Source organism: Dama dama, chromosome 23 (genome assembly GCF_033118175.1).
Source record: "Dama dama isolate Ldn47 chromosome 23, ASM3311817v1, whole genome shotgun sequence".
Lineage (NCBI taxonomy): Eukaryota > Metazoa > Chordata > Mammalia > Artiodactyla > Cervidae > Dama > Dama dama.
Window position 1 is genome coordinate 18,182,446 of NC_083703.1, and position 22,525 is coordinate 18,204,970.

A 22,525-nucleotide genomic window follows, 5' to 3' on the forward strand; every position below is an offset into this window, starting at 1 on the left:
ATATGAACATCCTTTTTCATATTCTTTTCTATTACTATCATAAACTACTTAGTTTCCTGTTCTATACAGTAGGACCTTGTTGTTTATCCATCCTATAATATTTTACATCTGCTAATCCCAACTCCCAATCCTTCTCCCCCCTCCACTTCCCCTCCCCCTTGGAAACCACAAATCTGTTCTCTATGTCAGGGGTCCCCAACCTCCAGGATCTAACGCCTGATGATCTGAAGTGGAGCTGATAAAATAATAATAGAAATAAAGTGGGCAATAAATGTAATGTGCTTGAATGATCCAGAAACCATCCCCTCCACCCAGGTCCATGGCAAAAATATCTTCCATGCAACTGATTCCTGGTGCCAAAAAGGTTGGGGACCATTGCTCTATGTCTGTGTTTCTGTTTTTCAGAATTTATTCATTTGTGTTGCATTTTAGATTTCACATATAAGTGACATCATATAGTATTTGTCTTTTTCCTTCTGACTTACTTAGTATGATAATTTCTAGGTCCATCTGTGTTGCTGCAAGTGGCATTATTTCATTCTTTTTAATGGCTGAGTAATATTCTATTATATATATGTACCAAACCCTCTTTATCCATCCATCTGTCAATGGACATTTCAGATGCTTCCATGTCTTGGTTATTGTAAATAGTGCCACAGTGAACACTGGGGTGCATGTATCTTTTTGGACCATGTTTTTCTCTGGAGATATGCCCAGGAGTGGAACTGCTAAATCATTTGGCAACTCTATTTTTTAATTTTTTAAGTAGCCTCCATACTATTCTCCATAGTGGCTATACCAATTTACATATCCACCAACAGTGTAGGAGAGTTCCCATTTCTCCATACCCTCTCCATCATTTATTTATAGTTTTTAATGATGACCATTCTGATCAGTGTGAGGTGGTATCTCATTATAGTTTTGATTTGTATTTCTCTAGTAATTAGCAGTGATGAGCAATTTTTCATGTGCCTATTTGGAAGATGTTTCTTAAGATTGTTTTTTCTCCTTATTTGACTATTATATTCTACACATGTTTGTGGTTCAATTTAAGTATTTGTGGTTCAGGTCGCTAAAAAGGAAGAAAGAACATCTTACATTTAGGCTCCCATCTTTGGATAATTACTCATCTTTACAGGAAAAGATTTTTTTAAAAGATTTGGGGTTTTGGAGAAAAATCAACCTTCATGGGCAATTTTTTTTGAGGCCATTGTGGTGGTTGTGTAGGCTTGGCTTTGCTTATGTGAAACAGTGTATTTATTGACTAAATGCCTTCAAATTTTGTAAATGCATCATCCAGTGTACTTCCTTCAGTTGTTTGGAGTATACCATTAAGTTTAAATATAAATTGATGAAATTCTATTTCAACGTCTGTTGTAGATCCTGATCTGGGTAGAAAATCAGAGGAGGTGCCATTTTTGTTTAGACTTGGTTCCCCATGTAAGAGGGGACTGTTCTCAGTGTTTACTGTTTTCAGTGTCCTCGATTTTATTTTTATTTATTTCTCTGCCTGTGCTGCATGGCTTTCGGGATCATCGCACCCTGACCAGGGATTGAACCTGGGGTCTTGGCAGTGAAGGCATTGAGTCCTAACCACTGGACCAGTAGGAACTTTTCTATTTCTTATTTTTTTAGTGTCCTCAATTTTATAAATGCACCTGTGCATACTGTCAAATGCACTTCACTGAACTAAGACTAGACTCTTAATTCTAATATGAACTGACAAGACTGTGTTTCAATGTCAGCTTTAAAAGAGCAAGATCCAGGTTTGGGAGAACGTTGGGAAACAACCCAAAGACTTGTTTCAGATCTAAGGTAGGAAGATAAAGGTGATGTCCACCAGGTAAAGACCCAAGGGAGTGAGTTCACTTAAAAGTTCCTTGAGGTTTCGAAAAAAATGGAACTAAAACAAGCAAATGTAAACAAAGATACATTTCTGGAGCTGGCAGTCATTTGATTACCATATTTTACTTTTGAACAACTATCATTCTCCTGTTTTTCTTCATTAAAAAGAAATTTACATTGTAGGGGGCATCTATCACCTTCGCCTGCTCAAAATCCACTCTCTCCTTCTTCAGTAACAATTTCTCACTGTTTGTCTGATGCCTTTTATTTGAGCAACACTTTGATAGCAGGATTACAGTGCAACACTTAAGACCAGGGCTCTGGAGCCAGGCTGCTTGGGTTTTATTCATTCATACTTCATGTGTGCTTCTAAACCATTCCAAATTTTGGTCTCCTCTACAAAGTAAGAATAGAGATATTACCTATTTCATATAATTGATGTGAGGATTATAAACATGGTAAGGCACTTAGAGCAAAGCCTGATGCATAATGTGATCTCAGTAAGTGTTAGTTATTATCATGAAATTCTTGTATCACAATTAATTGCCTTAGGGACTTTATAAACATAGCCTCTATCATTGGATGTGGCTATAGAAGCCTATGAAAGGCTGATATATATTCCCATTACATATAACTTGACTTTTTTTTTTTGTTTTTCTGAGAAAATCAAAAGATTATTTCTTTGGAGATAAGTAGTTCTACTAGGACATGTCTTCCTATTGATCATCTGTATATTTTTTAAATACATGTTTATCCCCTTCAATCTGTAGATTAAGGTCTTCATTTCTGGAAAGTTTTCTTGAATAATATCTTGAAATATTTTTTGGTCCATTATTGCAGTCTCTTCAGAAGGCATACCATTTATGAATACATTGAACTTCATGTTTCATGTAACTTTCTAGCTCATCTTTGCCCATTTCCATTTTATTTTTTCACTATTCTTGTTTTCTATATCCTTTAAAAAGTTTTTTGAAGTCAATTTCCTTGTTCCATTTCCAATGTAGTCTTTATATCTGCAATTTTATTGTTTCCTGATTCTTTCCTGAGCATTCCAGCTTCAGTTTTAATTCCTTTTACCACCTTGCCCTGTATTCCATGAACAACTTCTTGTCACATACAATTTTAAAAAATAAATTTTGAGGGAATTCCCTGGTGGTCCAGTGATTAGGGCTTTATATATTCACTGCTGAGGGTTTGAGTTTGATTCCTAGTTGGGCCAAAAAAAGAAAAATTTAGCAACAGACTTGGAACTTGAGCCTAGTTTCCCAGACTTTTTAGTTCTTTCTACCACCCTAGCTTGTGCTCCTGGTTTATCATTTTAGGTACTAAAGACTGTCTTTACCACTGCACTACCTGGGAAGCCCCAAAGGCTGAATAGAGGTAATTTAGAGATTTTCAGTTATAATCTACACATTTGCTTTAGATACTATATATTTCCCCCACACCACCCACCAAATTCTGAACCTGGGCCACACAAGCCTGATCTATTGGCAGGTCTGATGGTTGGAAAGAGTTTGATAGGCACAAAATTGGTAAGTCTTTAATGATGAGTTATTAAACAACTTGTTCTTCAGGTTCTTTAATAAAATTTTAAGGGCTTTAAGGAAATATAAAGACTTGGGACCTAAAGGTTAGTAATTTAGAATATCTAGCAGAGCTTTCTGCAGTGGAATTGTTAGGGAATGGACAGCTTTTGACTGATAGGTAATAACCAGTTGACAATGGGAGTTGGAGTGGAATGAAGAGTTCACAGCCATCACCTAGTCCTCTAAAAAACACGGTAGCTGGAGGACATGGTTATCCAATCAAGGGTCCTCAAGCAAACAGAACTAAGCCATTTACAGGCTAAGGTTTAATCATTCTTAGGGAATGGTGGTTTTGTTTTCTATTGTGGTTCCCAAGGTCAAGATCTCTTATTTAACATGGTGTCCAGTAAGGGAGGAATGACCATGCTAAAGCCAGACTGAATTTGTCTTTGGCATTTCCACCTCCTTCTTTGTGTCATTCCTTTGGTTTGACCTCAACTCCCATTAAACTTTTGATTTTTTTTTCTCTAGGATCTAGTCCAGCTGAGGATAACTTAGCTTTGAATGAACATCATTATGGAAAATTCAGGGGCTTCCTAAGTGATGCTAGTGGTAAAGAACCTGCCTGCCAATGCAGACCTAAGAGATGGGAGTTTGATCCCTGGGTCAGGAAGATCCTCGGGAGGATGCACAGCAACCTACTCCAGTACTCTTTACTGGACAATCCCATGGACAGAGGAGCCTGGCGGGCTACAGTCCATAGGGTCGCACAGAGTCGGACAAGACTGAAGCGACTTAGCACGCATGCACATGGAAAATTCAAAAGAAACAGAAAGCTCCCTGTGGCACTTGCAACAGTACAACACTTCTTTAGCATCACCACTTCTTTAGTTCTGTGGACAAAAGCTGAGACTGAGGACTGTTATTGTGCACTCTTGTGGCACGATACTCTGTAGGCAAGGAGCAAGAGTGAAATAGGGAAGAACTGGATAAGAAGAAGTGCGAGGACGGGAAAAGAGCGAAAAAGGATAAGCAGATGCACGTGGCGGGCATGGGAGAATGTCCCTTGGGATCTTAGTCATGCCTGGCTCCTACTCTTCTTACTGCCTAACCTTTGACCCCAATAGACGATAGTACAGTTCTTCAAACATATTTCTTATTGAAGTGCTGCTGTTTGCCTTTGGTGACAGGCCCCAACTTTGAGAGGTTCCTTAGTAATTCACGGTGGAAGTTGGGTTTGTAGATTTAGTCAGTTTCTAATAGCAAGATCCCCTATTTGCTCTCCCCAGCACCGAGAGCCTTAAGCTAACAGCCCCTGAAAGACAGAATCCAGCACGCAGATGTGGGGGACTGGGCAGGCCAGGTTATCTTCCCACCTCCTTGGGTGAGGGAAAAGGTAGAGGCCCGGGCAGAGTCCAGACGGCTTCTGGGAGGGCAGTAGGCCTGCATCCAGCCTGTCAGAACGAGAAAGAAGGTGCTAGACAAGTTTTCAGGCAGTAGAATCCCCCCGGCCCCCACACACCTTTCCACAGTGAAATTGGAACAGTCCTGGGAAAGTGGGACAGGTGTCAGCAATCAAGACAAAAGGGTGTTTATCCAGCTCAGTCGAGGTACCCTCAGGGAGTGATAGTCTTGATACGAAGAAAACTACAATTTTTTAAAACAAGAGTCCCCGCAGGTTGAGGATGGGCACCCGCACGTGGATCGCCCTCTGACAGGTGGACACGGAAGGAGAACGGGCAGTCAGAGTGCAACTAGGAGATGGAAGGCGGGGTGGGGAACGCTATTTGCAGGTACATGCCCTAAGACAGGGTGCCCTACTAAACCACCGCCGCCGCCGGTCTTACAAGGGGCAACCCTCCTGGCGAGGAGGGTGTGGGGTAGAGCTTCACTTTCCTCTAAGCCGCTAGGTTTCGGCCGATGGAGAGAGGGAGAGACCAGGAGGAGTCGAGCTGGAGCGAAGGCCGGTCCAGGCCCGCCCAGGCCCGCTCCAGCCCCAGGCCCGAGGTAGCCTGGGCGGCGCAAGGAACCCGAATCCACCCGCCGCCTGGCCGCCAGATAACCCCGGTAGTTAAGCTCCCCAAGGGAAAACGAGGCAGCGCCTGGCACGTCCTGCGCGTCCCCGGCTCCAGGGCTCCCGGCTCCCTCCTCGCGGCGCGCCCCCTCCCCCGGCCGTAATTGGACTCGAGCGCCGATTTTGGTGCAATGCGAATTAGCTCCAGTCGCCAAGTCGTGAGGCTCCGGGAGCGTCAGCCACCGGCCGGCGCCGCGCGGCCGGAGTCAACGCCCACCTCCGCCAGCATCCCCGCCGCCGCCTTTCGTCGCCATAACAACCGGCCCCCGCCCGGCCCCGCGCAGTGCCGGGACGCCCGGGGAGGACGCCCCCGCCCTTGGCGCCCCGCATCCGGGGGCCTCGCACCCCCCGCCCCCTTCCAGCCGCGTCCAAGCGCAGCGCAGAGGCGCCCCCTCCCGCCGCCAGGGAGGAAAGCCCTCGCGCCCCCGAGACTTGACTTTGCAGAATTAATTAGGCAGCCCCGGAGGGCCGAGGTCCTTCAGCAAGCTTCCCGACTTCCGCACCTTCCCGGGTTCCCTGCACCTGCCCTTTCCCGGGCTCCAGGGCGCGTGCGGCGGCGGGGAGCGTGGCCGGGCGGCGACGGCGGTGCCCCCGCGCCTGGGGCACGGCGCTCCCAGGGAGCAGGACATCCCCGAAGGCGGCGGCGCGCGGGAGGCGGGGAGGCGGGAGGCGGCCGGGGAGCCCGGAGAGGGCGGGGAGCCCGCGGGAGGAGGAGGGGGGAGGGAGCAGGGCGGGCGGCGGGGAGGGAGGAGAAGGGAGGCAAGAAAGTAGCAGAAAGTGAGGCTGGCAGCCGGCAGCAAAGGAGCCGGGCGAGCGGCGGCAGGAAGTCTGTGCCCAAGACGCGCAGAAATAAGAGCCAGGGAGGGACCGCGGCGGCGAGAGTGAAAGAGGAAACTGCCGAAGAGGAAGCTCTGCCGCAGCACAAAGTCTCCTCGGCTCCCGCGCCGAGCATCCCCGCGCCGCTCGCCCAACCCTCCTGGACCAGCGCGCCGCCGCCCGCGCCCCGCTGCACCCGCGCCACCGCCCCCCGGCGCCCCCTCCTCGCGCGCCCACCCCGGCCCCCTGCGCCCCTGGCCTCTCTGCCTCGCCGCCCTCCGCGCACGCCGCCCTCGTCTGCCATGGCCCGGGAGAACGGCGAGAGCAGCTCCTCCTGGAAAAAGCAAGCTGAAGACATCAAGAAAATCTTCGAGTTCAAGGAGACCCTCGGAACGTAAGTGGGGAGCAGGGAGAAGAGGGTGGAGGTGGCAGCGGCCGCGGGTGCAGAGGTGGCTCTCGCTGCCACCGCCGCCGCCGCCGCCACCGCGGCAGGAGCAGAGGGTCGCCGCGTCCTTATTGTCCAGTTCTCGGCTCTGCGGAGCCCCCCGCGTGCCCGCCGCGTGGGTCTGCGCCCCGCGTGCCCGAGTGGGCGCCGCGCGGGGGCGGGGAAGGCCCTGGGATTTCGGGGACAGTCGCAGGCGGGCGACTTTTCACTTCCCTGACACCGCCGCCCTCTCGACTCATTCTCCCCACGCGTGACTGTGGGCTGAGCATGGTGGATATTCCTGTTTACTGGCTGCGTGCGTCTACTCACCGTGTGCACGGGCGCACCGTGTCAGCGAGAGACGTGGTCACGAGGAAATCGGCTCCGGGCATTCCCATTTCTGTTCTAACATCATGTAGTCTTAGAGAATTGACATCCGCACGTACTCGATGTAGGCAAGATTTTGGATGGCCGCGCGATTAGGGAAGGAAGGAATTTCGCAGTGTGCAGGGTCACGTGTGGGCTGAGCCTTACCTGAGTGTCAGTCCATTTCAAAGCCAGGTTCAGCAGCACACGCTGGCGTGTGGGTCACCAAGGAGGGTCTGCGAGGGTCTCTGTACCCGCGGTTCCTCTCCAGGGCTGTGTGTGGTCCAAGGCTGGTGGCTGATCTCAAGAAAGCAGAAATAACCAGAAGTCGATGTCAGGAAGGCTCAAGCATGTGCTGCTCCATTCAGCTGCTGTTCCTTTTCTGCCCAAGAGTTGGTTTTTGTTTGTTTTGTTTCGGAGCGCCTCAGAATAGGTAGGGAGGCTGATAGTGAAAGAGGATCGGTTGCTGCTGGAAGAACCTGGAGTTGGAGTTATTGCTTTCCCTCATGTGATCAGTATGTAAGCATATATTTTCACACACATACATGTTGTATGAGCCGAACATTTTTCAGGGGTTCATGGAGGTGTTGGTCAAGCTGGTAAGAGAAAGAGGAGGTGTTTCATTAGACGAATTAGGGTGCTCTTCTTTCCTGTCTTAATCCCGTTTTACTTGTCATTGCGGTTGGTTTGCTTTTCCAGAACCATATTTTCAAACCCAGATTGTTTTCTGCCCCATACTCAGGGTCCACTGAGTTGTTCGGTCATTTTCCCTCCCCCACCCCAATATCTGAAGTGGGTCCCCCAAAGCCAAGTTGTGAAGCATCCCTCCATGCTTCTGTTCCTGGTGATGCACACTTACCTAGAATGAGAATAGGGTCTCCCAGATTTTGTGCTCACTTCAGGGACCCAGTCTACCTGTGGGTGTAGACTTTTTGTCTTTGTTGGAAAGAAAACAGAAAGAGCTTTGCATTTTCATAGGGAGGGGCTTGGAGCTGCCTCTTAGCACGGGCCAGTTAAGGGGTGAGATTTGGTCAGAACTTTAGAAAATTACCCTTGAGGTTTATTTGGGTTTGGGGGAGTGACTTTGAGATGGTTAAGTTGCTGAGAAAGAAGAAGCGTGTCCTTTGTGGTCATGCTGAGAATGCTCTTGTGGCTGAGGATAAGGGGCCTGGAGAGAGTGGAGTCCTATGGTAGGAGAATGCGTTGCTTGGCACATCCTCACCGGAACTCCTGGAACTGGTCCCTCTGCCTGCAGCTTCCAGGCAGACAGATGCAACCTCCCCTGACTCTCTCCTGCTCCCCAGAAGAGCCCTGAGGCTGTACCTCTTCAGTGGTCAGAGATGCTCAGCCCGGTGAGCTGTGGCTTCACTGTGTGGCTCCTACTGTGGTCGGCACTGTTTGAGGATGGCTGTGGTGGTTCCACTTCTGGGCAGGATGGGGACTTGCCTGATGCGTGCCGGAAAGAACATAGAGCTCTTGCAAAACAGCTTCTTGGACTCTGGCCACGTTCCCCATAAACCTGGGGATGGGTCTCTGTTAGGATTCTAAAGCTTTGCCTTCTGTCTTGGAAAGGATTCTTTGAAAAGGAGCTTCAGGCTATGGTTCCTTCCTGCTGGCAGGAGTTCTCGAAGAGCAAAACACAAACAATAAAATGATCAAAATGTTTTCACTCAATAGCATGGTGATAATAGTAGAGGTAATTGTAGGTGACTTTATTAAATAAATACCAAGTACCAGTTGATATCCTAAGTGCCTTATGGGTATTAACTCATTTTATTCTCATGATAACCTGATGAAGTAGGTGTTTACTATTATCCCCACTTGGCAGATGGGAAGACTGAGGCAAAGAGAATTAAGTGACCTGCCAAACAGGAGCTACTTATTAAGTGGAGCTGATACTCAAATCTAGGCAGAACAACTTATAATTATGCATATGGTATTGAGCCACTCTGTGGATTATGTAACAGCAAATGTTAATAATTTGACTAATTTTTGTATTTGGAAAGCTAATTTTAACATTAAAGAATTATATTAATTTTAATATTAAGTTAAAACATAATTATGGGGTAACCTGTTATCCAAACATGTAACTTTTGGATTATCAACATCTTTTTGTCTCTTGGACTTTCTAGAAGGGTCCAAAATTCAGGGTTCCTGTTTTCCCCAGGGCCAAGTCCAGCACCCTTAGCTTGAGTCTAAATAGATGTCACTTCTGCTCCTATCAGTGTGGATTTTGAGTTTGGGGTCTTGTTTGCAGTGAAACCTAGCGTCAGTCAGGGGCTTCAACACTAACAATTGGAATTCATTTCCAAGGTACTCTGCAAGCCCAATCATTTTGTCACACTTTTACCATATGCCTTTAAGATCCTAAGGCAGGAAAGCCCTTCCGGGAGACAGATTGTCAGTTGTTAAAATGCCTTTGAAATAAAGCAGTGTAAAGACCCAAGGAGCACTCACTTGACCAGACCTTGTAATCTGATATTTGGCTGCCTGGTTCAGGTACCTTTCCATGCGGAGCAGAAGGTTTACTGTTGAAGGCCAAAGGGTCAAGCCATTTAGATTGTGTAGTTAGCAGGGCCTTGCTGGAGGGTGGGGGGCAGATGAAAGTGAAGGCTGTCCTAGAGGGTAGGAAAAGAGCTGGAGGAAGCAAAGGACAGTGTAGGGGAAAGGACCCATTGGGTGGTTTGGACCTGGGTTTTCTGATACACCCCTGAGCCAGGCCTCTGGAGAAACCTTTCAACTTGTGGCCTTCAGTGTGTCTTCCTTTGAAAGGAAATCCCAGGGTCTAACTCTACCTCCAAACAAGGTGGGAAGGCTTAAATACTGTTTATTAATCAACGCCATGTTTTCAGATCCCTGGTACCCCAAATAAATGAGGCCAAATAAATGTCGTGTAACAGCAATTAAGAGTGGTAAACATTTCTGTGGCGTGTTTGCTGAGGCCATTCAGGCCATCTCTACCATAGGTAGATGTCTTTCCACGTCTTCTAAACCAAGAAAATGAAAATAGGCCATCTGAAGAAGGATATGGATGGGAAGAAAGCTTTGACCGTGGTGTGCCGGAATTACTCCAGACTCGTGGAAGTGGCTTCTATAATTTCCACACCATGAAAGGTATCTGAACAGAAGAGACCTTGATAGTTGGCAGAGAATGGTTCTTCCAATACACCTCCTTCCCCCTGGAGTACAGAAATGGCACGTCCTAGAAAATAGACATTCATCTCTGCTGGGTATGAATACATGCTTTTCTTACAGACCAAATGTTTTGTGTTGAAATAATTGCTGTTTGAGGGGGCTGGAGCGGGTGCCAGGGAGGTCTTGGGCCTGGGTTCAAAGTCTGGCTCAGCCACTGGTCAGGTGTGTGGCCTGTGGGCTACTTGGTCATTTGTCCACATGACTGGTCTTAGCTTCATCACCTGTCACATCAAAGGGGCAGAGAAGATGGGATGATTTTCAAGTGCTCTTACAACCCTAAGGTTTTTTGGCTTGTCTGGGTAAGAGAGGCATTCACTATAATTTTCTGGTAGCTTTCATGTGTAGCTAGAACAGCTTGGTCCATTTGGAGGGACATTTTTATGCCCAGGCTAGTAGCAAAGTGACAGAGCTCAGGACAGGAATTCTTACCCCACTTGATGTCAGTAGCACAATGCCTTTGCTTCTTCATGAAACGAGTGCCTGCTGGGTGCTGCTTTAGGAAGAGTATAAATAGAAATTTCTGTGAGGCCAGCACTGTCTTTCCCCACTAGTATCATACTTACACGCCTTTTTCTGAAATTGCTCAATCAGTACACCTGTTGAGGACACGTGATTGACTTATCTGAAGGCCTGGGTAGAAAACAGACTCACCTGTTCTTTTCAGGTTGTAGAGGGGTGGTGTATGGATATTGGGGGAGGGGGAGATTGCAGATCTACTCCTGGTGATTTGTGTATTTGACTGGCTGTTTTGAGAGTATTTGTTCTGGGACTACTCACAGTTGTAGAGTCTGGGAGAAGCATTTCAAAGAGTGCTCCTCCAAGAAGAGCAAAGAGAGGGGTGGGCAACCCCGAGAGTTCTCTCAGAGGGTATTCCAGATGCTATATTGGTTAGAAGTTTGCATGTCTCAGCCCTTTGTTTGAGGCATGATATAAATTCAGCCTCTTGTACATTTAAAAATATTGATCAAACACCTGCTATATTCTAGGCACTGATGGGGGTGGGCACAGCAGAGAACAGGCAGACACAAATGCCTGCTTTCCTGGAGCTCACATTTCTTTCTTATTCTCTGGTGAGGAAGCCAGAAAATTAAAAATATGAATCAGGAAAGTGTAGCATGTGTTACATAGTAGACACGTTAGGAAGAGAAATAAAGCAGGGAAATGGGATTTTCTGCAGCAGGAGCAGGGGTAGGGTGGGGTGGGGTGATAGGAGCTTGAATAGGGTAGCCAGGGAGGGCCTGGCCCAGAAGCTAATCTTTGAATAAAGACCTGAAGAGATGAAGGTAGAATGTTCCAGTTGAAGGGAACAGCAAGGGCTGAGGGCCTGAGCGGGAGCAGGCCTGGTGTTTTTAAGGCCCAGCTTCAAGGAGGCCCGTGTGTCTGAAGGTGGGTGAGCAGCAGGAGGAGCTTGGGAGCTGAGAGGACAAAGGTGTGCGGTGTGGAGCTGGGGGAGGGTTGGTCGAGGTTCCCAAAGGGCCTTGAAAGTGACAGTGTTAGCGCTCAGTCCTGTCTGACTCTTTGCAACCCCATGGACTGTAGCCCAACAGGCTCCTCTGTCCTTGAGATTCTCCAGGCAAGAATACTGGAGTGGGTTGCCATTCCCTTGTCCAGGGGATCGTCCCAACCCAGGGATTGAACCCTGCATTGCAGGCAGATTCTTTACTGTCTGAGGCACCAGGGAAGCCTTGAAGTTCCTGGTAATAGACTCTGCTTTTGCTCTAAGAGCAATAGGAAATGTTGAAGGGTTTTGAACAGGGGTGTACCTTGACATAACTCAGGTGTTTCCATCGTGGGTGCAGTTGCTGTGCTGAGAATGGACAGGCAGATTCAAGGGAAGAAGCAGGGAGACCAGCTTGGAGGCTGTGGAAACCATTGCAGAGGAGAGAATGGTGGTGGAGGGCGGGGAGAGGGTGTAGCTCTGGAGGTGATGAGAAGTGGCTGGATTCTGGAAACATATGGAAGGAGAACCATAGGAGTCGTTGGTGGGTTGGGTGTGGCTGGGATTTGGGGTTGGGAGAGAGATACCACTTGTTGGTTTTGGTCAGTTTTTTCCCAAGAATTTTCTGCGCACCTGCTCTCTGAGCACAGCAGGGCTGTCTGTGTTCTGGGAAGCTCTTGGAAGGAGTTTGGAGGGAAAGCTCGCATCCTTTGGGCTCCTGGGTTTTTCCTGTGAGGAACTCTTGGATTTGTTTATTTAGAAATTAAAAAAAAAAAATGTTTTGGCCACGCCACAAGGCATGTGGTATCTTATTTCCCCAACCATGGATGGAACCTGTGCCCCCTGCATTGGAAGGGGCGTCTTAACCACTGGACCGCCAGGGAGGTTCCCCGGGGTCCCTTAGGTTTTCAGGCTAATCTATTTCTTTCCAAGAGCTTGTGTTTGAGATGACTCTTGAAGTATCTCCTCTTCTGTCACAGGAGGAGGTCATGATAGGCTTGACATTTGAGTAGCTGGATGAACTGCTTAACTTTCTGTGAAAATGCCACGTTTTGCCTCTAGAATTATCAATAGGAAGATCACTCTGATAGGTGGACCTATAACCTATAACTCTGCTACTTGATTTGTGAATGTATTTATTTTTATTTTTTAAATCTCCAACTTTATTTTTTGACTGTACTGTGTGACTTGCGGGATCTTCGTTCCCTGACCTGGGATTGAACCCGCACCCTGGGCAGTGAAAGCGCCAAGTCCTAACCACTGAGCAACCAGGGAATTCCCTGATTTGAGAATTTAAAGCCCAAACGTTCTATGAAAAATAATAAACATGAGAAACTCTTGCTGCTTCTTCCTCTGGTAGGATGTTTTGTGTTTAGGGAGGAAAAGCCAGAAGTTTTTCCTCTGTTGCGATAAAGATAACAAACTCTCATGGCTTTATAGATTAGTAGGGTGGAATTTGGGAAATTGCACTTTTTAGGGCTTGTTCTTGGAGGGGCTAACAAAGACTGTCTCTGGTAGAAATTTCCGGCTCAAACTTGGCAACCGAGTGGACAGTAATTAGGCTTGGCAGGTGGACATTCGTGTCCTCTCAGGGGAGGATTTTAGGGGTTAACTTGTTGAGTTTTTCTTTGGCTGGGTCTCCATAAATCCCTTTAATCCTTCCTTTCCCCAAATAAATCTCCATAAATCCCCTTCAATCTTTCTCCTTCATCTCCTCCTCTCCTCTCTGGGAGGGCTTAGCACTGGTTCAGCAAGGGACTGTCACATTATTGGTCAACTTACACCCACAGGGGTAGACCCGAGGACCTCACATTGCCTTCAGTCCTCATCCGATTTTGCAGGAATAGCCAGAGAGCCCATGGCACCTGGGACACATTTCTTCATTTGAAGAAGGAACTGCTTTTGGGTGGCCAGCACAAAGCCTGGAGCCCTCACCAACTGATGCAAGTTTGTTTTTTGACTCAGGATGGTCCATCCAGTGCATGTGTGGCTACAACAGGAGGACACGTGGACTCTGGGAGAGATGCCAGCGTGACCTTCTCTCTCAGTTCACGTTGGGTACCTCCCTTTGACCCCCTGTGATGCAGGAGGTCACCTTTTCCTTGGGCTAGTTTTCTTAGATCCTGCTTGGTTTTTAAAGATGTTTATTATGCAGTATGTGGATTCTTCATGTTCGAACCAGACCAAATGGATGCCACAGGCCAACTTCATTCCATGCGAAGTTCATTCCCTGTCTCCAGTGGCGGCTATGAGTCTTGTGCTGTTTTTCTTCATATTTCAAATCCATTCAGAGGTGGAGGAATTCCATTTCTGGTTAACACCAAATCTTGAGGATAAGCCTATAAGACAGCATATTGACTGAGGCCAGGCCGGGGAGGCACTGGGAGGCAGTGAACCATGATGGAAAGGCAGCTCCAGCACGGCCATTCATACCTGTATCCCTCTGGATACCCATCCTTCAACTTTCTGAGTTAAGATGGAGATGGAAGTTGCTGCCTGGTGGGATTTCTGTAAGGATTCAGTGACGCCTATGAGGTGCCTGGCACAAGTGGGATTGAGTAAACAGCAACTGTCATCAAGTTCCAGTTGTTTTTAGCAGCTGTGGTGGAGGATGACTGGATATTCAGGGCCAGTGCCGTGAAGAACATCTGCTGGAAATCTTTTAAAATATTTATTTATTTTGGGTGCACGATCTCTTAGCTGTGGCATGTGGGGTCTAGTTCCCTGACCAGGGATCGAACCTGGGTCTCCTGCATTGGAAGGGAGTCTTAGCCCCTGGATCACCAGGGAAGTCCCTGTCTGTTGGAAATTGATTTTTGGAAGCTCCTGGCGTAGAAATGCAGAACGGTGTATACGTAACCTCCCCCCAGAGTTGATTAAGAAACCAACAGCAAGTCCTCAGTCAACTAGGGGGGAACATTCGCTGGATGTTCCTCCCAGCTCAGTACTGAGCTGCTAAGAATGGAGGTTCTAAGTCCTCAGGACAGGGGTGCAAATCCTGGGTCCCCTGCTTTCCAGCCATATGGTTTTGGAAAAATTATTTCGCCATTCTCAGCCTTGTGCCCTCATCTGCAGAATGGGGTAAGACTTGTACCCAGTCTAAGGGTTGCAGTGAAGATTAGTTGAGGGCATATGAAAACCACTCAGGGCAGGACATGGCTGTAGATCTGTGTGCAGTAAGTGTTCCTTCTGTCTCTTTAACCCCTGTGGAGCTGACACCATGCTCCTCAGAGGTCACTTGCACACATCTGGAGGGTGCATTGCACCATCTGACACTTGCTTCCCACAGGAGGCTGGTTGGTTCACCTGGTGCTCCTGTTCAGCAAGAGACTCAGCCCCCACCGTGTCGCGGGCCAGCTCGAGTGCTGAGTGACCTAGTTTGCTGCGTACACAGACTCATCCCTTCCCTGGGTTCTCTCATCAGCTTTGTGTCTCTGCACCTCTCCCTGCACCCTGAGCTGTTTTTTTTTTCTCTTCAGTCTATCTCTACATCAGCTTGTGCAAGAGCCTCTTATAACTGCAGTTTCTGTTTTCTCCAGCAGCTCTTAGATCTTGATGCAGCTGTGGCCCTTCTTGCAGCTGAAAGGTGCTTCTCCTTTCTGGGAATGGCTTCAGTCTTTTCTGCTTTGCTTTCTTATTGAAAATAATATGAGGCTTGGAAGAATGAAGTAACTGGTCGATTACAGTGTTCCAAAACATCAGGGAGTTTTGTAAGTTTAAATTCTGTAGGTACTCAGTTTATTTTAATGCTGGAGAATTTAGCAAAAAGCAACATTTCTAGGTATATACCACATGAACAGACATAACAGTTTATTCAAAATTATCCTTATCAGAATGTTTTAGACGTGAACATGGGCAAACTCTGGGAGATAGTGAGGGGCAGGGAGGCTTGGCATGCTGCAAAGAGGCCTGGGGTTGCAAAGAGTCAGACACGACTTAGTGACTGAACAACAACATCCTTATCAGGGAATGTTGGATGGGGGGTGGGAGGTGATCTCAGAAGTTTAATTCCCCAGGTCGCATGCAGGATATAGGTGTAACAGTTGGAGAGCTCATGTCTGAATCAGGTGAAATTCCTCATCTTTTTTTTTTTTTTTTTTAATTGGAGTACAGTTGCTTTTTAGTGTTGTAGAGCTTCTGCTCTACAGCAAAGTGAATCAGCTATACATATACATCTACCACTCTTTTTTGGATCTCCTTTCCATTTAAGTCCTTACAGAGCACTGAGTAGAGAGTTCCCTGTGCTATACATTAGGATCTCCTTCGTTATCTATTTTATACACAGTATCAATAGTATATATATGTCAATCCCAGTCTTCCAATGCATCCCACCCTTCTTCCCCCCTTGGTATCCATACATTTGTTCTCTCTGTCTGTGTCTCTATTTCTGTCTTGCAAATAAGATCACTTATACCATTTTTCTAGGTTCCACATATATATATGTTAATATACGATATTTGTTTTTCTTTGAAATGCCTCATCTTAACTTCTCTGTTAGCCCTTTTGATGGCCAAACCGGATCTGGGGTCACAGTTTATTGGTATCTCTGCAATGTGGTAAGCGGGGACAGAAAAGGCTTTTCACCTGGACAGAGTCAACAGTTTTACTGGTGAGAGGCCCTCCTTTTGGACTTTTACAACCACGGCTCCCATCACTGAAATTGCTTTTACACCAAATCGGATTTGGGGCTATAAATGGAATCCTAAAGGTATCGTATTCAATAAAGCCTCAGACAGTCCCCAGTTTTCAAGTGATGTTCCTGACTGCCCCATACATGGGGCTGTCCCCTCCTGCCAAGACCCATAGTGTTGTGGGGGAAAAGCAAGAAGGAAATGAAGCTGGGCTAAGCTGAGAGGTCTGGTGGGGTGATGGGGATGGCAGACACCCCAGGGCCCATGCCCCCCACCCCCAGGGCTCTTCCCATTTCTTTAACCTTGATAAAAATGGCTGCTTGAAATTTGCCTTAAAACATTAGAAGATACAAATGCCTTGAAATAGGTTGAGAGATCAGTCATCTGTGATATAAGTGATTTTAAAGAAAGTACTTTTTCCTCCCACACCAAACTGACAAGAACTAGCAGTTTGGCTGGAAGACAGGAGGAAAGTAGGTAATTGTGGTTTGGCACCTTTAGTTGAGTGGGGAGTGGGGAGTCACAAATGAGTTGCAAACTGGGAAATTGAAGGCCAAGAGTGGCAAGGTGGGAGAGACATCCTAGGCCGACTGACTGATAAAAAACTAGGTCCTAGGGACTTCCCCGGCAGTCCAGGGGTTAAGACTCTGCACTTCCCCTGCAGGGGTCAAGGATTCAGGGAAGTAAGATTCACACCACACACACACACACACACACACACACACACACACACACACACACACACACACTGGGGGTCAAGGATTCAGGGAAGTAAGAGTCACACCACACACACACACACACACACACACACACACACACTGGCACACACACACACTGGGGGTCAAGGATTCAGGGAAGTAAGAGTCACACCACACACACACACACACACACACACACACACACACTAAGATTCAAGTCACACACACACCCCCGTAAAACAATAAAACCTGGGTCCTGGACTGGCCTGGGTCCTAAAAGGGATGCAACTGTGGTGCTGCCTCTGTGATCCCCCACCTCTCCTCCACCAGCACAGCCTCAGTTCCCAGGACCCCCCCAGGACTGTTCACACTGTAATTTAGCCTCACGGGGCCTTGGCACTCAAGGCTTCTCTAGGCCTGAGTAGGGCCCTTACTCCCATGAGAGATTTCACTTTTCTTTGAAAATATGCCTTGAACAACTACCACAACCAAAAGCTGAAAGTGAACTTTTGGGGCAGACCTTGTATAAAACTTAGGGGCAGCCTGTATATGGCTATGATATATGGGGAGCTGCTTCTGGGGTCCTCTCTGCGGCCAGTGTCGATGGAGTTTGTGGTTCTAATCATGATAAAAAGCTAATGTTGACTTTTTAGGGCCCTTTTGGCTCATTTGACATCTGAGAAATAGAAGACCTTATATTTGCAGGTGTGTGTTTTTAAACTGTGGCTAAAAAATGCATAACCTAAAATTTAGCATCTTTTTTTTTTTCATTAGTAAAGTAATTAGCCTCCAACTAAAATTTAGCATCTTAATGGTTTTTAAGTGCACAGTCCAATGGCATGAAGGATATTCACATTGTTGTGCAGCCATCAGCCTGTCTCCTCCACCTTCCCCATCTCAACCTTCTCATCTTCCCAAACTGAAGCTTTATATCCATTAAACACTCACTCCCCATTTCCCCTGCCTCCCACTCCCAGCAGCCCCAATGCTACTTTCTGTCTCTATGAATTCAACTACCCTAGGTCTCTCCTATAGGTGGAATCAGATATTTTTTGTCATTCTGTGTCTAGCTTATTTTATTTATCATAAGGTCCTCAAGATATATCCACATGGTAGCATGTGTCAGAATTGCCTTCCTTTTTAAGGCAAAATAGTCTTTGATTGTATGGCTAGACCACGCTTTGTTTATCCATTCTTAAGGGACACTTGGAGCTGCTTCCAGCTTTTGAATTTTGTGAATAATGCTTTGTGAACGTGGATTTATGGGTCCCTCCTCAAGTCCCTGCTTTCAGTTCTTTTGTTTCTTTCATTTCATACCCAGAAGTGGAATTGCTGGGTCATGTAGTAATTTATGTTTCATTTTTTGAGGGACTCATGTATAGTTTTCCACAGGTCTGTGGTATTTTGTGATTTGCAAAATGCTTTTACATTCATGATTCCTTCTGCATCTTAGGACAACCATGTAGTAGGGAGCAATCATGTGCTGCATCTTGCAGAAAAGAAAATGTAGGTTCAAGAGGTGAGATGACTCCGGAGAAAAGGTTGCTAAGTGGCAGGTGGAGATTGGAGCATCTTCTGACTCCCAGTTCAGTTCTCTTCCTCCCATGTCATGCTGCTTACAGGCTGGTTAGTGGAGGCCGTGGGAACAGATACCTCCCTGTTCTGTGGATGAGGTGTGGTTAGGACCCGTTGGAGCCTGTTGGGTGCTGGTCAGCCAGCTCTGGCTATCTCTGGACCACTTCAGGCTACCCCTGGTTCAACAACCGACTGCACAATTCTTGAATTAGGTTCTTCTGAGCACGTGTCAATTGACTCAGCACAGTTCTGGAGGAAGCTGAGATCAGGAGTTCTGAGTTCAGTCCCGGCTCTGACATTTCCAAAGTGTGAATCCAGGACTTCCCTGATGATCAAGTGGTTAAGACTCCGTGCTTCCCCTGCAGGAGGCAAGGGTTCAACCCCTAATTTGCAGAACTAAGATCCGACATGCTGTGTGTCATGGCCAAAGAGAGAAATATAGATCCTTGGTGTTATCCTCTCTATGTCTGGATTACCTTGTTTGTTAAATGTGGATGATGACACCTGTTTCCATCACAGCCCTGTTGTAAGCCTTGAGGGAGGTAAGGTATGTGCAGCAAGGCTTTACACAAATAGAAGGTATTATTATGTTTTGAAGATTATAGCCTTAAAATAGTCATTTCTCATAAATGTTGGTGTCATACATACTCTTTGGAACCTAGCTATCATCTTTTGGGCAGGGTTCCTAAGAAGTTGGGCCATAATCAGCCTTAACTTTGAAACCATCAACACAAAACCCGAAGTTTCGTAGTATATTTTATCTGGGCTGTTTAAGGTGTGTGGTGTTATTATTCTCAGTTTAAGTGATTGGTACAGTCAGAAAAATTCTTTAAAAATTATAAAAGAAACATGTCATCTTGGTAGAGAATTTAAAAATAAGGAAGAGTATAAGGAAGATGATGAGAATCATCAACTAAGTTGGCTGGATGAATCTTGGGTCTTTGGTCCCTCTAGCGGGCAGGGAGATCTCAACAGAGATTGGAGAGGTCAGCTGTATGGGGTTGGGGTGGGGCTGTGGCTGTTGATATGAAGTTGTTGATATGTTGATATGATATGATATGATATGATATGTTGATATGATATGTCGATATGTTGATATGAAGATGTTTCAGCATTTTACCAACTAGTCTGATTGAACCACTGCCTACAGGTTGAGTATTGGCTCTGGAAATAGGGTGTTGGTCTTTTTTGAATGTGGTGGACGTCTGACTTTTTTTAGGGTGCCAGTGTTTTATGTGAGTTTGGTGCTGGTGGTGATGGCATTGTTGGGATTATTGTCATGATTACGCTCTCTCCTCTCATCACCACCTGTAAACACTGACGGAGTCATCAGTGAGACAGAACCAGATGCTAACAGGCTTCCAGTGGGCAAATTACCCATGCAGGGAGAAGAAGGTAAAAAATATTCATATCTGAGTGTGGCTGACTCCTGGGGTAGGGCACAGGAACCTAGATTCTCAGTTACTTCATGGCATGAAATAAGTACTGTTTGCTGTGGACTGAATGTTTATGTCACCCCAAATTCACACGTTGAAATCTAACCCCTAGTGTGATGGATTTAGGAGATGGATATTATCATGGTATCCTCAGGGCATATCCACAGTGGTAGCATGTGTCAGAATTGCCTGCCTTGGGCCTGTGGGGGGTGCTTAGGTCATGAGGGTGGAGCCCTCTTAAGTGGGATTAGAGCCCTTGTAAATGAGACCCTAGAGAGCTCCTTTGCCCCCTCTGCCATAGAGGACACACTGAGAAGGCAGTTACCTGCCCAACTAGGAAGTGGGCTCTTACCAGACACCAAACCTGCCCATGCCTACATCTTGAGCTTGAGGCCCTGCCTGGCTGGTTAGCTTCCCAGGCAGGCGGGGTCCTCATGGGGCATGGATAGGGCAGCCTCCGCGTCTTCAGATCAGTGTGCTCTCCTCACCCCTTCCTTTCTTGAAGGAATTCCTGAACATATATTCCCTAACTGTGACCTCATCCTAGGACTGCAGGAATGGCCCAGGTAGATTCAGGGACCTCTAAAAAGCTTGGTTAACCCCAGATGTCCTGAGAGCTGGGTGCCCTTCAGAAGCTCTCCAGGAATATGGATTTTGGAGTCTATTTTGTGGACTCATAGCATGGCCAGGGGTTTGAGCCCTCTCCCTGCCGAAAACTCCTGAGTTCTTTGAATCATGAATAGACTGGGTCCCCTAAGCCAGGTCTGTCCCATAGGGATGAAAGAAACTTGATTTGGTCCTGGGGCCAGAAGCCATCTGGAAATGTGTCTTCATTTAGTCCCCTTGGTCAGGTTTAAGGTAGGACTTTGGAGAATGGTGAGACTGATTCTACAGTTTTTAAAAAATTCATCAGACTTTTTTATTTTTATTTATTTGGCTTCAGTGGGTCTTTGTTGTGGCATGCAGGATCTTTAGTTATAGCATGCAAACTCTTAGTTGTGGCATGTGGGATCTAGTTCCCTGACCAGGGATAGAACTCTGGGCCACCTGCATTGGGAGCATGGAGTCTTAGCCACTGGAGCATCAGGGACATCCCCATCAGATAGACCAAGAGTCTGCTCTGTGCCCAGCACTGTGAAAGTGTTGATAAGACAGAGTGTGGTTCTTGTCCCTATGGAACTTTTTGGGGGGACACACATGCAATTATGCTTCAGCTATCAAGCTGCACTGGGGGGATGCAGTATGGAAGCTGCAGAGAGGGGCACCTCACCAGGATTGGGGCTCAGGGCTGGTGAGCTGGGCTGTTGCCGAAGAGAATTCCAGAAGTGGAACAGATCTAGCATTCTTCAGTATTTAATGAGCTCCTGCTTTAGCCAAAGAGAGTGCTGCCTTCTCTAAGACAAAGGAAACATAGTTTTAATAATAATAATAGCAACCATTTACTGAGCACTTACCGGGTGTCGGGCACTGTGCCAACTGCAGTATTTTACACGAATTTTCACAGTAAATCTGCAGAGCAGTCCAGTAAAATAGGTTCCATTGTTATCACCATTTTAGAGATGAGGCCACTGAGCCCAGGAGTGGTTACATAACATGGTCAGGATCACACAGAACTATATGAAAGAATTGGGATTTGAACTTAGGTTATCTGTGGCCAAAGCCAGTGCACTTAACCATTGTTATACCAACACTATACCAACTTCATAGGCTGGTAAATTTGGTCCCCTGGTAGACCCATGATGCAAAGCAGCACATGATGACATAAACATGGTGCAAAGTGTTTTAAGGCTTCCAAGGGAAGAGAGGTCATTTTATCAGAAGTTATAGATGGAGATGGATCCCAAGAGCGGGTGACGGATGCATTTTCCTTGTCAGGCTTCTCCAGTGGCCCGTTTCCCAGATGGCAGCTGTGTGTCCATTTCACCAGTGGTGGTGAAGCGCTCCCTTATGGCTGATGCTGTACCAACTGGAGATTCAGGGCAGATGAGAGGGATGGTCCCGGCTGTGTCCTCCAGATAGGCTAGACCTGCTCTAGCCTCTGTGTCTTGCCTGTGTAGGTCCTCCTGCTGCCCTCACTCCCCATCAGTTCTCCAGGGTCTCAAGATCACTTGACTGGGCTCTCTTCCACCAGGTTTCCCCAGACGTGAGCAGCCCACTGTGGGCTTCTCTGCCTCTGTGCTTGCAGTCTTAGAATCCTACTGTTGAGGGTCAGCAGTTGCAGGTTTTTTTCCTTTGTGAGGGTTTTCTCCAGCTGGTGCACCTCAGAGGTGCTTGCTGGGGACATTCTCACCCACGTGGTTTCCCTCCTGGGTGTTTCCCACAATGCCTTGCACCCTGAGTAATAGATGGAGAGTTTGTTTGGTTCAGTGTTGAAAATCCCAAGTAATAAAATTGTCTCCTTGGTCTCTTAGGAAGCTTGGTTTTCTAAATGTTTTCATTACTGACAGGCTCTTCCAAATGCTCTGCCCGTATTTTCTCCCTCTGGATTTCATCTTCACATC

The 22,525-nt window shown here is 46.9% G+C and overlaps 1 protein-coding gene and 1 long non-coding RNA gene across 3 annotated transcripts in view; one reads left to right on the forward strand and one right to left on the reverse strand.

Moving 5' to 3' along the window:
• Positions 1-188: 188 nt before the first annotated feature.
• On the reverse strand, positions 189-8,035 carry LOC133044615 (uncharacterized). Its single transcript, XR_009690001.1, has 3 exons — positions 7,911-8,035; positions 7,016-7,647; positions 189-4,825 (listed from the first exon to the last, which is right to left on the reverse strand). It is a non-coding gene; the product is annotated as an uncharacterized LOC133044615 (long non-coding RNA).
• CAMK1D (calcium/calmodulin dependent protein kinase ID) overlaps positions 6,486-22,525 on the forward strand; it is a 395,130-nt gene continuing 379,090 nt past the window's right edge. The window contains exon 1 of one of the 2 annotated variants that reach the window (XM_061126085.1): positions 6,486-6,655. In XM_061126085.1, the coding sequence (XP_060982068.1) occupies positions 6,564-6,655 (92 nt within the window). In that variant the 5' untranslated portion in view covers positions 6,486-6,563. The remainder of the gene's footprint in view (positions 6,656-22,525) is intronic. The other variant, XM_061126083.1, reaches the window with a different exon arrangement.